At 39.3% G+C, this 16475-nt stretch overlaps 1 protein-coding gene across 3 annotated transcripts in view; it reads left to right on the top strand.

The window, feature by feature from the left end:
* Positions 1 to 16475, top strand: part of CELSR3 (cadherin EGF LAG seven-pass G-type receptor 3) — a 1979827-nt gene that overhangs the window by 1391688 nt on the left and 571664 nt on the right. For all 3 annotated transcript variants that reach the window (XM_044078523.1, XM_044078522.1, XM_044078524.1), the window contains exon 10: positions 15488 to 15673. In XM_044078523.1, the coding sequence (XP_043934458.1) occupies positions 15488 to 15673 (186 nt within the window). The remainder of the gene's footprint in view (positions 1 to 15487; positions 15674 to 16475) is intronic.

The raw sequence follows: 16475 nt of genomic DNA, 5'->3' as shown, positions 1-16475 counted from the left end.
TCCTCTTTCATCTGGCCAGGGGCCATGACCACAAGTTATCTCAATGAATGAATCGTCTCACCTAAGACAGTAGTGGTACTGATTCCTCCTTTCCTTCATTTACTGTTTATTCCAAAGTTTCCATTTTCATTTTTCTCTTCTAAATGTTTCTTAACATTTATGGATATCCCCTTTTGACAACATTTTTCTGATGATGTGCTTAGGGTTCTGCAGGAGGCCAGGAAACCCAATACCAGAAAATTGTATGTGTCCAAGTGTAAGAGATTTTCTGTTTGGTGCCTTAAGCTTCACCAGGATCCCTTTTTTTTGTGGGGGCCCTTTTGGTTCTCTTTTGCTTGTGTGTACTGTTATGATGGCTTAGTGGTTAACTACTGTGACTGTAGTGTACAGAGTCCTGAGTTTGAGCCTTGCAGAGGCTGTTTATTATGAACTTATATGGGAAATCGTAAATTTACCCCTGGGATCACTTCAATGGCCTTACTGGACAGAGGCTCAGGAAACTAATCTAAAAGGGAGGCGAAAGCCAACACATTCTGGCTAGGCTTATAAATGCCCTTGGGCAGATAGCCTAGTACCTATTTATGAATTGTTCCATGCTGGCTTGGAATATTCTTTTCTTAAAGCTCACTTGTCAGCAATCTCTGCTTGTCTGCCTTTGAATCAACCAATGGCCTCTTGTTTTGAGGTTAACAATTCCTGAAAGGTGTCCTCAACATCAGGCCCCCAAGAAAACCTTTCTCTCCCTCTTGGGACCATAATTTTCTTTTGAGAAATTGAGTCAGGCTCCTTTTTTAGCCTGCTGCCTCTTCTTCTTCTTTGCAACATTGCACTTGAAAGACTGCTTTATTACTTGCCCTTACCTCTGCCAAGAGAGTTTCTGAACTCCAGGTCTTGATAGTGTTTTCCCCTTTTTTTTGGTTTTTCATAGGACAGGGTATCTCTACATAATAATCTTTCCTTTATACCGAAAGTGGTCAATGAGTTGTCCCTTAATCAGTCAGCTTCCTTTCTTTTTCCTTCTCTGGAATCTGCTAATGAAAAGGTTCTGCACACCTTGGATTTTCATAGACAGTGGGTGTTATTTAGGCAAGATGAAGGCTGTACACAAATCTGAGTATTTTTTTATTTCTTTTCATGCCAGGACATTAGGTTTAGCAGTTTCTAAGCAAACTGTCTCCTCTTGGATTTCAAAGGCCGTATCCTTTTGTTATTCCTTTCATAGCAAACAGCTTTCTGCCTCTGTTTGGGCCCATTATAGCAGGGCAGTGGCATTCTTTGGGGCTTTCTTCAAAGGTCTGAACACTATTTCCATCATTGAAGCTGCTACTTGATCTTCTGTGCACACCTTCACTAAAGATTACAAGTTGGATGTCATTTCCAGAGCCATAGTGGGTTTTGCCAAGGCCATCCTTCATAAGTTTGTGGAGGGTTCCTCCTCACTTTTCTCCTTCCATCCTTATAGTTGCTTTTATACTCTTCCATAGGTTATGAGCACTGCAACAGTGATATGGAAGGACATAGTACAGCTATGTAAAATCGTACCACAACAGTAGATGTCCACCTCTTCACTGTTGCAGTATTCAGTCTCTCACTACTGTCCCCTTTTCTGCTTTTTTCTGTGGGGAACACCTGATTGGTTGCTATTTTTACTTTTCTCTTAGTCCTCTCCTCTGCCCCTGGATGTACATGTTCTTTTTTTTCTGGGGTAGCTCTAGTTCTCCTGGAACACTTCAGTTCTGAGTTGGGAGTGCCATTTTATCACCTTTATGCCCTACTCTGATGCTGGAAGCATACATCTGAGGTATGACACTGGTAATAGTTAAAGGCTTTGGTATACTGGCCGAAAATAGGGCTATCCTTGACAGGAGATCCCATAGGTTATAAATACTGCAATAGTGAAGAGAAGGACATCTGTTGTTTTGGTAAGATTTTATACAACTGCTCTTTCTTCATCCATCTTAGATGGAAACATATACGCCTGTGAGCATACTAGTTGTCCCAATATGTATTCAACACAAATACCCTTTTCTTAAATGATGAATAAAAACTTTTCTGCCAAACAAATAACTTTTTAAAATTTATTTCATTATTTCTCACTGCCAGTACACTTATTTATTTTATGGTGTAATATAGCCCATTCATTTTATTCATTTCACCAAATCACTTACTTTTCAATGGGTTTTACTATAACCCTGCTTTTCTAACATTTTTTTTTCAAACCTTACCACAATCTTACTCATCCAAATATTGTTTTTAACTAAATTAGCCAAATCATTTGCATATGGCAAACACATAGATAATACAATTTCTTTCTCCATCTCCCATCTTGCCTTTTTCTTCATCCTGCAAGTGCAGAATTATATTATTACATTCATCATCAATACAAAAAGACAGATGCTCAAGAATCATTCTGTTTAATTCCTCTTTTAATTCTTATTTTTTTCCCATCCATCCACTTACCATAACTTTCATTTAACATTTTCATAACACATCCTTATTACATTCACTGCATTTCCCCCAGTCATGTATGACTCATATTTTCCACGTTGTCTCATGGTTCACCCTGTCAAATGCTTTTACTGCATCACGTTACTAATCTTACCTCCTTGTTTTCTTCCAAAACCATATCTACCACTTACTTCTTTTTTTGCATTATTTTCACAAAATATGTTATCATGTCTTAAGTTTATTGGCCTCCATTTTTATCTTATTTTTTTTTTTCATATAAATTAATCATCCCACCATATATCTGTTATTCTTCCTTTACACCTTTCACGAACTGCTCATTCAGTATTTTAACATCCACTCTTTTTTCACTTTCATCCTTTCATTTATAATATCCATAATTTAATCCATCGGGCGGCCACGGTGGTGCAGCGGTAGCGTTGTCGCCTCACAGCAAGAGGTTCTCCGATTCGATCCTCGGCTGGGGTTCCTTCTGTGTGGAGTCTGCATGTCCTCCCTGTGGTCGTGTGGGTTTCCTCTGGGTGCTCTGGTTTCCTCCCAAAGACATTATGTAGGTGGATTGGACACTCTAAATTGGCCCTAGGCATGAGTGCGTGTGTGTGTGTGTGTGTGCCTTCTGTGGAAGGTTGGGCACCGGGATGGCAACTCAACACAGTAAAGCTCTACTGTCAGTCATGAGCGGGCAGGTGATCCACTGTGGTGACCCCTAACCGGGAAAAGCCAGAAGAAGAAGATTCATAATTTAATCCATCAAGTAGTGGTGCTGATCTCTCCTTTCCTTCCTTTACAGTTTCTTCCAATGCTTCGATTTTAATGTTCTCTTCTGAATGTTTCTTAACATTTCTGGATATCCCTTTCACATTCTATATTTCTCCTTCTTCTTTTTCTTAGTCATACATTCTACTTACAACCAAAGTCCTATTTTTTCTTTCTAAAATATGCTTTGTCTATACATCATCTTTAATTTTTTAATTGCCATTTTTCATGCAATTCTTTTTTTTAATTCTCTTATTCTGTCACTATCTTGTTCTAATTTTTTTCATACCTTCTCATAGTGTCTTCATATTTCATCTTAGCTTTTTCTTTTCATTTTGGTCTCAATTTCTAAAAGAAATGTTTTTATACTTATTAACCATACACCAATGTGTCTAATTTTGAGAGTGCACTTCAATTGGTTTATGTCCTGTTTATGCTTTTCTGTGTTTTTCTTTATATCATCCTTTTTGCTAACCTCACCAGTTAACTTTCTTTTATTCTTTTCATTCATTTATTATCTTTTTGCCATCTCCCATTTGGCCTGAACTGCTCTGTGCTCTGAAAATTCAGCAATTCCAGTCTATCACTTCCTTTACATTTCATGAATATTTCATGTAATCTAGTTCAATCTTAAAAATTCCTCTTCTGTCTGATCAATATCTATTTAGCCCTGTTTTCAACCCCCTCACTTTATAAACTCTTTTATCACCTTAGTATCTAGTCTTGTTTTTTTTCCTTCCTTTAGTTACAACTGAAGTCTCCCACCATAGCTATTGACATATTTACCATTGTGTATTTATTTCTTCAAACATAATTTTCCCTTCAGATATACTTGTTTATGCATATGTCACTCATATCACATATTGCTACCCTCTCAGGTTCTACTACTGTCACATCTAATATTTTTATTTCCTCGTGAATTATCAGAATCCCTGTGCCTGAACATGTATCATTTCTCACTGACATCTAATCTTACTTCCCCATATTGACTCATCTCTTTCTCTTATTTCATTCTTCACAGACCATGTTTCCAGAAAACATATCACATTCATTTTTTTGTTTCTTACACCAGTCAGTAACAAAATCTTTATATAATTTTGTATACTATTTACATTTAATGCCATCTTTCTTATTCCAGTTTATTTTCTCTTTCTTCTAATCCTCCCCTATTAATCTTTAATTTTGTTCTTTTTCTTCCTGTTTTCAACTCTTCCTTCTCTCCTTCATCACTTTCAAATACTGCATATTTATTTTTAACTTATCTGAGACCTGTCTACATTCCACACCCCTCTTCATTCACCCCATCTTTTCCAGTAATTTCTACATTACATTACAGTATTATTTGGCATCTCATGAGTTACAAAATTCTAACGTCCTCAGTTTTTCAACATGGAGTTAAGATACATGTTGCAGTGAGTTTTCAGGTCTATTAGTAAATCAGAACATTGTCAGGCAGATGATCCATAATTTAGCACAATGTTTTCATTTATAATAGCATCAGTCATAAACATTCTGTGAAAAGAGAAGGGTAAATTCATACAACAGCCATTCATTGAAAGAAATTGACATGAAGAGTTTATAATCATTATGTACGAAATGTGTTTTTTTGTTTTGTTGGCATTGCTGGGTAAAGTGTAACATTTTCTCAAGATTAACAAAGTGGCACAACAAATAATAAATGATAGTTGAAAGCTCTGCCCTAGTGTTTGTCTTTACACTGCTGAGATTCTCAGTGCCTGTTATTTCTTTTTCTAAAGTGGCCAATTCTCATTCTTTGTTATGCCTGAATTGTAGTCCTTAAATTCATCTCCCATCCCCCTAAGCACCTCCCCTTTGTATTTGTCAAAGGGGCAAATTTGAGCTGTTTGCCACTGTGATTGATAGATCACAGCAGGAGACAAAGTTCATGTGCTGAGAATACTGTTCTGTGGGATTATACCCATTTGTCTTTTAAGTAGTCATTGAAAAGCAAGACCTGATATTTAAACCTGACTGACTAAAAGAAAGCTGGTTTTATGTGAAAAAGCAGGTAAAGTCAATGCATTGACAGGAGCTTAGGGGACTATGATTTAATATTTTAAAGCCAAACACTGCATTGTGGGATACCTGGAGGTAGACTAAAATAATCAAGATGCCTGACCTCATGTGGGCAGACTCTGGAGTTACATTTAAAAATATAAAAAATAGTATATAGAGTCCAAAAGTAGTGTTACAATGTAGGAAACGTCACAGCTTGATGAAATAAACATTTTTTTTCAGTCTGTGAGTGTGGTTCTCCTTTAAAGACATAGTGCCTGAATGACTACTCTGAATAATGTACTTTTTTTTATTTTCCTTACCTTTATAGTCTGAACTGGGTCTGAATTAGATCCATAAACATTGATTCACTTAACTGGTTAACAAATTAATACATAAAATGATTGAATGGTAGGAGGTAAAAAAAAATAATTTATTAAAAGATCCATTATTTTTTTGTGTGTGACATCAAACTGTGAAACAACCTGCAATATCTCCATATAACTTAGACGGAAAGACTAGTGGTTTGTTACCAGTTCAACTCTTCTTGGTGGGAAGAGTCTTAAGCACAGGATTAATAGCCCCGCAGTGTTGAAAGTTGGGGTATCTGTCCTATCTTACAAGTACTTTGGATATGCACCAACAGACATGTTTGACCTTAATGGTCTTGAATCTTTGCACATTGGATATCTGAAAAGGGCACTAAAAAACCCTAAGGTCTTGAGTATACTGCATGTTGGTATACCTCAGTCTCCTTTCAGACAATGGGAAAAAGTACTGGAGCAGGAATAACTCTTGGCACCTGAGATTGAAAAGAGGGTGGATATAATAACTATATACAGTCCAAGAACAGAGGGGAAACAATATGATTTCTTAAATAACAGTTATTGATTTGTCAGCCGGTAACAGTACCAAAAATGGTGTGTTTCCCTCATTTTGTTTTATGTTCTTGGTTATGTTTTAATCCCCTGCTGTGCCTTTCCGATGCCCAATGGTTGTTGGCTCCCTTCATTACAGTGTTAGTCGCTCAGCAGGTTGCACACTGAACTTTGATTCCAGGAAGATCTTAAGGCTGTAGGTTCTCTTCTTTTTTCCAACACTGACACTAAAGTGCAGAATCATGGGGAGCTGCACTTCTGAGGTACTGTCCTTTGGCTAGAATATTAAACTGAGGTCATATCTGTCTGAGTTGGCAGCAGGTTATATGGATTTCAGCAAGTCTGTAGCATTTATTTGAAATAAATAAGAAGAATTTTCCTGGTGTCTTGGACAAATTTTCCCCAAATGTTTAAATGCTGTCTTAAGGTCCCATTGAAAACAGGACATATGCTTAAAACTCAAACACAAGAGAAATAAATAAAGAAATAGCTTTCCATTTGTTCCAAAAAGTGACAAGAGACATCACTGGTAAAGGAAACAGTGTGTGCAGTGGGAGAAGGTTCATTTATACTTGATCAGTATGTTTCTCCGTCTTCTTCAACCAATACTTCCAGAAAGGCAGGAAGGCCCAGAACTACACCAGCACTCACTTCTGCAAACTGCTTATAACAACATGGGGTCCTGACCTTCCCAATGAGTTTCCACCAAGAAGGAATCCTGCATTCTCTAAAGATACAGGACTGCCAAAGCTGCTCAGTACTCCATCTAACTCCAGTGCCTAAGCCACTACTTAATTGTGCCCATGAGTGGTGCAGGAAAATGCTCTACCTTCTAGCATTAGGCTGCAATGTGTCATCATTGGTTATTGTGTAATAACTATATTAAATGTATTCATCACATAGTTCATTCACATTGGACCCAGTTATGTGAAACTTATCCATCTAGTTAATGAATTTTGTGTTAAACTTAAATATTCTCAGAATGGGTTAATTCCATTCTGGCTTTTTTAGTTTTTTAGGCAAGGTTCAAAGGACAAAACCACCACCGTAACAGATACAAGCATGCAAAATCTGAAGGTAATGCTACTCAATGCTATCAGTCTAAACCTCAAAATGCACTCTCTCGATGCCCTACTAAAAATGGAGAACATCGATATCTGTGCAGTAACTGAGACCTGGTTCAAGACTCCAGAGAGCACCCCTGCAATACCAGGCTACAACTCTTACCACACTTTTTGGCCACCAAACCAAGACCGAAACACTAAAGGTGGAGGAGTGTCCATATTCACCAAGGATATTCACACCTCCAGGCTAGTTGCCCAACACAATGCATCTGACATTCTCCAGGTGCAACTAACACTAGGTAAGACTGCAGTCCAAAGATTGCCCCAAGATTCTCACTACACCTTTCTAAACATACTGGAAAATATTAAGATATAACCAAACACCCCAATATTGGGTGATTTCAACTACCCTACCATTAACTGGGAAAACTACTCAGGTACCAACACCTTTTCCCAACGGTTCTTGGAATTCATAAATTCCAACGCCCTGGATTAACTAATCCATTGTCCCACCAGAGGCTCCAGTATCCTAGACCTGGTCATTACCAGCATGGGAGATAGATGCTCCACACGAGTAGTCACCTCCTCATTGGTCAGGACTGACCATAAGCAAATCACCCTTGAAATCCACATCCCACCCCCACCCCCCAGTAAGGAAACCTCCGTAAAAAACTTCTCCAAAGCCAACTTCATGCTACTTAAGTCAGAAGTGACACACTTCATGGCACCCATGCAGACGTGAGCTGATAGTTCGACTGCTGAATCCTACACTAAGGCACTGTATGAGCACATCCACTCGTGCATGAATCGTGCCATCCCAAATAGAATCAAGACGCTCTCCGCCAAAAAAGGAAGCCAAACTGGTGGTCTCCTGCCATAAACAAACTGTACAACAGAAGAAAGAAACTGTTGCAGAAAAGAGAAAAATCCCAGGATGCAAAAAACTCCCTTACCAGCCTCAGTAAGAAGCTAAGATCCCTCATAAAATCCTCCAAAGCTAGTTACGAAAATAAAATCACCAAGGATTCCAAAGACAACCACAAGACATTCTATAGTTATGTTAAGAATCTAAATGGCAATGCTGAGATCTGCTCTGAGCTACAACAGAACGGCATTAAATATACTGATCCCAAGGATATTGCCAATATCGTGGCAGATCAATTTAGTGCCAACTTCACCCACCTCTCACCCCCGAAAGGGCCCATCTCAATACCAAAAGATTGCCAAATTCCGGTAATCACAGCCACACAGGTAGAACCCGCACTCTCCAAAGCTAAGAATACAGCATCCATGGGACCAGATGACATCCCAGGCTGTGTACTACATGAACTACAAAATGAACTTGCACCTCATCTAAGTGTCATGTTTAATCATAGCCTCACCTCAGGCTTCGTGCCCACTGAGTGGTGCACAGCTACAATTATCCCACTCCACAAGGGGGGATCAACCTTGGATACCGGGAACTACTGTCCCATCAGTCTGATGAGCCTGATCTGCAAGGGCATGGAACGCATTATCATGGAACTTATAAACAAAGACAATGGCAACCATTGAACACTGGACCCCACCCAGTTTGGGTTCGTGAAGGGCCAATCTCTTCTCCTGAACCTGATTGACTTCTTCAAATCAGTCTCAAGAGCTGTGAACAAAGGTAAGGCGGTCCACACAGCCTATCTAGACCTAGCCAAGGCCTTCGACACCATCCCCCCACTCTGGAATCATAGATAAACTTACTAAGCTGGGCATAAATCCCTATGTCACTCGATGGGTTGCAAACTGGCTTACTGACAGAACCCAGACTGTAAATGTAGTTGACTCCAAATCCAGCTCCAGACAAGTGACAAGTGGAGTACCTCAGTGTTCAGTCCTGGGACTGCTCTGGTTTGGCATCTACTTCTCTGAAGTACAGGCCAACACTAAGGGACTCTGGCTAACAAAGTTTGCAGATGACTGCAAACTGGGAGCCATTATTGAATCCCCAAATAATCTGGAAATTCTACAAAACGGCCTTACAGAAACAGATGCTTGGTGTCAGAGCCATGGGCTCAAGCTTAATGTCAAGAAATGTATAGTTATCTCCTTTGGGAAAAAAACATGTACCCATGAATTACCACATAGGTGGCAGTACACTAAACACCGAAAGTGTGATGAGAGACTTAGGGACACAGGTGGACAGTGGTCTCACCTTCGATAAACTCATCGCCACAACAGTCAGGAAATCCTTCTATGTGGCACACCTCATCACTAGGGCTTTTCATCCAGAAAAAAGGAGGTCATTGTCCCACTCTACTCATCCCTCATTAACAACAGCTGGAAAGGCTGCAGAAAAATCACAGGCCTAAAGCAGATGCCCTATGCTGACCGTCTAAAACAACTCCAGCTATACTCTGTGGCATATCGTCTACTCAGAGGCGATCTCTGCGTAACATATGTGGCCATGTCAAACCCTGAGCTGTTGGACATGCTTCACTTAAAGAAATCCCAATCCCTCAGAGCCACATGCCCCAGGGATCTAAACCTTGTCATAACAATGAACAAAACATGCTGGAGGGAGAGGTTCTTGACCCAGAGACTCCCCAGACTCTGGAACAGACTGCCCATACATGTCAATCAGAGCACCTCCTGGACCTTGGCCCTCTTCAAATGGAACCTTGACGATTGGATGGGAGATAGGAAATTCACCCCGGGGATCACGTCAGTCACCCCACTAGACAGGGGTACAGGGAAGAAAATATTGTGGGAAGAAATATCCGAGGAATTGTTTGGCTAGGCTTGTATAATCCCTAGGGCTGACGGCCTAGTACCATCCTATGAATCTATGAACCATATGCCTTACCCCAGTGCCATAATATGCTTAAATTATAAATTCTGAAAGTTACTGAATAATGGTTCAGGAATCGGGGAAGTGCAGCTTAGGAATGTCCTAACCCAATAATGAGATAGAAATGCATTGCAACTCATTCCATTCATTGAATTTGAAGCATTCCATGCTAAACCTCATATTTACTCTGATGTCTTTCATCTGATGAATTACAAAAGTCATGGATAAAGTCAGATGGCTTTACCTTTTCATCACAGTAATGAGAATAAATTTAAAACTTACTTCTTATAGGTTCATAGGTTCATAGGTAGGTACTAGGCTATCTGCCCGAGGGCATTTATAAGCCTAGCCAGAGTGTGTCAGCTTTCGCCACCCCATCAATTATTTAACTGAGCCTCTGTCAATCAGTGCCAATGAAGTGATCCCAGGGGTGTATTTTCTGTTACCCGTCCACTCGTCAAGGCTTCTCTTGAAGAGTGTTAGTGAGGGGCTCTGCCTAATGTAGTTAGGAATTTTGTTCCAAAGCATGGGAAGTCTCTGTGACAGGAATCTATCCCTCCAGCATGTTCTATTTATTGTTGTGGTGAGGTTTAGCTCACTAGAGCGTGTGGCTCGCAGTGACTTGGATTTTTTTTTAGGTGGAGCATGTCCATCAGTTCTGAGTTGGACATGGCTTTGTAAGTCAGGCAGAGATCACCTCTGAGTAAGCGATATGACACTGACTACAGACAGAGTTTTTTCAGTCAGGCTGCATAGGACATATGTTTGAGGCCAGTAATCCTCTTGGTGAGGTGCTTTTGTGGTCTTTCCAGCTGTTGGAAGTGTCTTGTGAGGTACCTCCCAAATGGGGCATTGTACTCTATGATGGGCCTGATGAGTGACGAGTAGAGGGGCACTATAACCTCTTTATTTCTAAATGCGAACCCCTTAGTAATTAGATGGACCACATAGAAGGGTTTCCTAACTACTTTGGCAATGTGATTGTCAAAGGAGAGCTTACTATTTACCTGGGTCCCCAGATCTCTTATTAACTCTTCTGTATTAAGGGGGCTGCCACCTATGTGGTAATTTGTGGGTGTTTTGTTTTTCCCAAACGGGATGACTATGCATTTTTTTGGCATTTAGCTTGAGGCCATGACTTTGACATCAGGTGTCTGTCTCAGTAAAGCCTTTTTGAAGGATGTCCGTGTCAGCCGGAAAGTCAATTATGGCTCCCAGTTTGCAGTCATCGGTGAACTTGGTTAGCCATAGTCCTCCTGTGTTTGCCTGTACTTCTGAGAAATATATGCTGAACAATAGGGGTCCCAGAACCGAGCCTTGCGGGACACCACTTGTGACTGGTTTAGAGTCGGACCTGGAGCCTGCTATTCTTACCGTGTGAGTTCTGTCTGTAAACCAGTTGGCAACCCATCTCGTGACATAGGGGTTTATGTTCAGGCTGGTGAGTTTTTCTATAATACCCGAGTGAGGAATGGTGTCGAACGCCTTAGCCAGATCAAGGTAGGCTGTGTGAACCATTTTTCCCTCATCTATGGCCTTGGTGACTGTCTCGAAGAAGTCAACCATGTTTAGTAGGCATGATCTGCCCTTAACAAAGCCGAACTGGGTCGGGTCAAGTGTTTGGAGGTTCCCAATGTCTTTGTTAATGAGTTCCATGATGATGTTCTCCATAGCCTTGCAGATCAGGCTAGTCAGGCTTATGGGGCGATAGTTACCAGGGTCAGTTTTGGCCCCTCCTTTGTAGAGCGGAATAACCATTGCTGTGTGCCATTCTATGGGCATGTAGCCTGCGGAGAGGCTGAGGTTGAACAGCGTGTTCAATATTATTGTTTGAAGATGGACCCATTTTCATTCTCTGGGGAAAAAAGATTGTGATGTGTGATACTGAATTTAAAAATATTTTAGTCTTATTGTAAAAGTCATCATTAGTTTATGAATAGGCATGCAGTAAATCAATAACTGGCACAAAATGGATAGCATATTTTCTCATGCCTATTCAGTTTAATATTAGCACAGACATAATAGGTTAAATCTCATCTGATACATTGGAGTAACGGTAAAACACCCATGTACAATTCTAAGTTATCACCTGTTAATGAACTTGAAGTCTTTAACATGGACTTAAAGCTTGGCTGTTTTTCTCTATAGGGGCTGGGATTATGGCAGGTCCTACCTGACATAGACTTATGATGTAATGTCAGTGCAGTATACCTGCAGACTGAACAGATATCAAACATCACTGCATAATTACCCAAACTGTATCTCCAGCAGAAAGCAGTGGAACTAGTTCCCATCTCACCATGCTTCTCTTTTTGTGACTAAGTTTCATAATCCTATTCCCCTGATGTTGTTATGATCCCATAACTGATTTTTCATTGGTCAACTCTCCATCTTCAGGGGTAAGCAAAGGAATAAGACAATAAAAGTTTTAATGGTAGAAGAAAGTGTATTGATGTTGGCGTAAGAAGATTCCTGAATGGGTCACTACAGAAAGAGAAATGGAAAAATAGGTTATCTTTATTCACAGCTTCAAGCTGAATTCTCTGCAGTGGGAAAAAGAGCTAGAAATAAAGGAAAAGAACTCAGAGTCTGAATTTTACTGAACTACACAGACAGTACAGTAGAATCCCTCTTATCTGGTCTCACTGGGACTGGAACTTAGGCTGGATAAGCGAATGGCTGGTTAATCAGAAAAACATACAAAATAGCATTTATAGTTCAGAAAACCAGAAAGAATTTATAAGTCAAAAATGAACCTGCAATATAAGTTCATAGGTTCATAGGTAGGTACTGGGCTATCGACCCAAGGGCAAGCCTAGGCAATAAGGTTCCCTGGCTTACGCCATCCAAGAAAGTTATTTTCCTGTACCCCTGTCGGGCAGAGCCACAGAAGTGATCCCCGGGGTGTATTTCCAGGTCTATATCACATAATCGAATATGTAAATATCGAACCCAAAAGTTTGAAAACTAAAAATTTCGAACACTCAAAACAGCGATTTTTTTCCCAGGGGAAAAAAGTCTCTGTTCCGGTACGAAACGTGGAAAAACACGGACACTACATACTGTTACTAATGTGGTGGACTTCACCCCCCCCCCCCCACTTAAATATACCAACTCCGACATCGCACCACAGTGGAGGAAATAGCAAAGCCATGGAAACGGCCCACCAAATTCTTTCCCTGGGAAAAAAATTGATGTTCCACGGCTTCATTATTTTTAGACTTTGAACTTCCCAGTTCGAAGGTTTGGAGTTCGGACATTTGTGTGTTTGGACTTATGATATGCACCTGTATTTCCCATTTCCTATCCACTCATCAAGATTTTTCTTGAAGAGTGCTAATGAGGAACTTTGCTTGACATAGATGGGTAGCTTGTTCCAGAGTATGGGAAGTCTCTGGGACAGGAATCTATCCCTCCAGCCTGTCCTGTTTATTGTGGTGACAAGGTCTAGGTCCCTAGAGCGTGTAGCTCGGAGGGATTGGGATTTCTTTAGGTGTAGCATGTCCAGTAGCTCTGGGTTTGACATAGCTTTATATGTTAGGCAGAGATCACCTCGTAGTAGGCTATATGCTAAGGAGTAAAGCTGGAGTTTTTTGAGACGGTCAGTGTAGTGCATCTGTTTGAGGTCAGTAATCCTCTTAGTGAGGTACTTCTGTGGCTTTTCCAGCTGCTGCAGATGTCTTGTGAGGTACTTTCCAAAAGGGGCATTGTACTCTATAATGGGTCTAATGAGTGTTGAGTAGAGGGGAACAATGATCTCTTTTTTCTTGGATGAGAACCCTTTTGTGATGAGGTGTGCCATGTAGAAGGATTTCCTGACTACTGTGGTGATGTGATTATCAAAGGAGAGACTACTGTCCACCTGAGTCCCAAGGTCTCTTATCACACATTCGGCATTAATTAGACTGCCACCTATGTGGTAGTTCATGGGTACAGAGTTTTTACCAAAGAGGATGACAATGCAGTTTTTGGCATTGAGACTGAGGCCATGGCTCTGACACCAGGCATCTGTTTTAGTGAAGCCCTTCTGTAGGATGTCCACATCATTTGGGGACTTGACTATGGCTCCTAGTTTGCAGTCATCTGTGAACTTCATTAGCCAAAGGCCTTCTGTGTTAGCCTGTATTTCAGAGAAGTAGATACCAAACAGGAGACCTCCCAGGACTGAATCCTGTGGTACTCCACTTGTCACTGGTTTGAAGTCAGAGTTGCAGTTAATTTTTGTTTCAATATTTTAACATTTTAAGATTAAAACAATAAGCTGAGATCTTCCGAAGTGCCTAGAGGAGGCAGAAGTATGTTCTTCTCTGATGTCTGTTGCTATTGCTATGGCAGAAATTTGAAGACCGGTTAAAAGGAGGCCAGATAAGAGGGAGTATACTGTACATTATCTGCGAAGATGTGTAGCATATAACACAATATAATACATTTATAGTTATCTGGGAAGATGTGTAGCATGTAACAGTACAATGTGATTATATTTGTCTGTGAAGAGGTGCAGCATGCAATGCAATTAATTTAATTATAAATATCTGTGGAGATGTGTAGCATGCAACACAATACTATACAATATAACTATAATTGTGTAGCATGTAATACACTACAACCTAATTATAATTATCTGTGAAGATGTGTAGCATGTCACATGATATAATGTAGTTATAATTGTGTGTGAAAATGTGCAGCATATGCTACAATAAATTTAATTATAAATATCTGTGGGGATGTGTAGCATGTGACACAATGCAGTGTAATTATAGTTAGCTGTGAAGCAGTGTAGCATGTAACACAAAACAAATACAATATGATTACAACTGTCTATGAAGATGTGCAGCATGTAAGACAACACAGCATAATTATCAGTGAAGATGTGCAGCATTTAACACAATACAACATAATTATAGTTATCTATGAAAATGTGCAGCATTTAACACAATACAACATAATTATAGTTATCTATGAAGATGCGCAGCATTTAACACAATACAACATAATTATAGTTATCTATGAAGATGTGCCACATTTAACACAATACAACATAATTATAGTTATCTATGAAGATGTGCAGCATGTGACTCAATTCAGCATAATTATTAAATGTGAAGACGTGCAGCATGTAACTCAATACATTATTATCTGTGAAAATATGCAGCATGTAACACAGTACAATATAATTATATGTATAGATGTGTAGCATGTAATGAAACACAGCATAATTATTATCTGTGAAGATGAATAGCATGTAGCACATTACAGTGTGATTATAATTGTCTGTGAAGATGTGCAACATGTAACACAATGCAATGTAATTATAATTATCTGTGAAGATACGTAGCATGTAATACAATGCAATGTATTTATAATTATTTGTGAAGACATGTAGTATGTAACATAAAATAATGTAATTATAATTATCTATGTACATTTGTGGCAATTAACAGAATACAACATAATTATAATTGCTGTATCTGCACATTTCTTTGCAGTTGCACCTGGGCCACTTGTTAGTTGTTATCAACCGGGGTGCAAGCCATGCTGTGGACCTCCTTTTGGATCAGGTGCTGGTAAATGATGGGAAATGGCACGACCTTCAGTTGGAGCTGCGAGACATTCGGAGTGGACGGGATACACGATACTTGGTTGCAATCAACATTGACTTTGGACTGTATCAGGTCTGTATTTTTTTCTGTATCCTTTGCTATTGATTACAGTGATCTTAGCAACAGGAATACAAAGTATCTTTGCAATACAGAAAAGATGGCTGAGGCAGGCCACCAAAGAACTGTCATATTTAAATGTTTGGAAAAGTGTTTGCACTTTAATATTTTCCCCATGTACATATGATTCTCTAAGTGTTGTTCATTTGTCAAAATCTCATATTTGTAACTTTTAATCATCTGCAGAATATCTGTCTAAAGAATTTTTCAGTAGCTAAATTCAGAAACAATTATGACATCAGTTTAATGTAGTAAAATGTTTTTTTAACCCATTACAGCCCATTGGCAAGTTATAGCAGCACCCCACAATAATGCTGCTGTACAAACTACTGGGATACTTGCACCTTTGAATCAAAGATAATTGCTTAATGACAACAAATACTTACTCAACTGAAAAATTAGTTCATAGTAATTATTTTCTTGATAAAGTTAATGTAGCAACAGATATAATCACCAGCACTTCACCTAGAGGCTGGCAGAGTTAATAAGGTCAGTACTTTTTATTAAGCAAAAATATGGACAAATAGTACTTTCTTCTATGCAGTCATCTTCAGAACAAGCCACGGTGTAAATATTTTGCACACATTTGATTTTTTTGTGTTGATTACATTGTTCCATGTACATTACATGTACAAACCATGATTCTGAAAATCAAAAGTGTTTGAACATATAAAACAACCAACAGAAAATAATTTATAATGATCTTATAATATAATATAATATAATATAATATAATATAATATAATATAATATAATA

The sequence above is a fragment of the Protopterus annectens genome, chromosome 7.part1, assembly GCF_019279795.1.
Source record: "Protopterus annectens isolate FY-2018-M chromosome 7.part1, PAN1.0, whole genome shotgun sequence".
In the NCBI taxonomy this organism is placed as follows: Eukaryota; Metazoa; Chordata; order Ceratodontiformes; family Protopteridae; genus Protopterus; species Protopterus annectens.
This window is presented reverse-complemented; position numbering and strand designations above follow the sequence as displayed.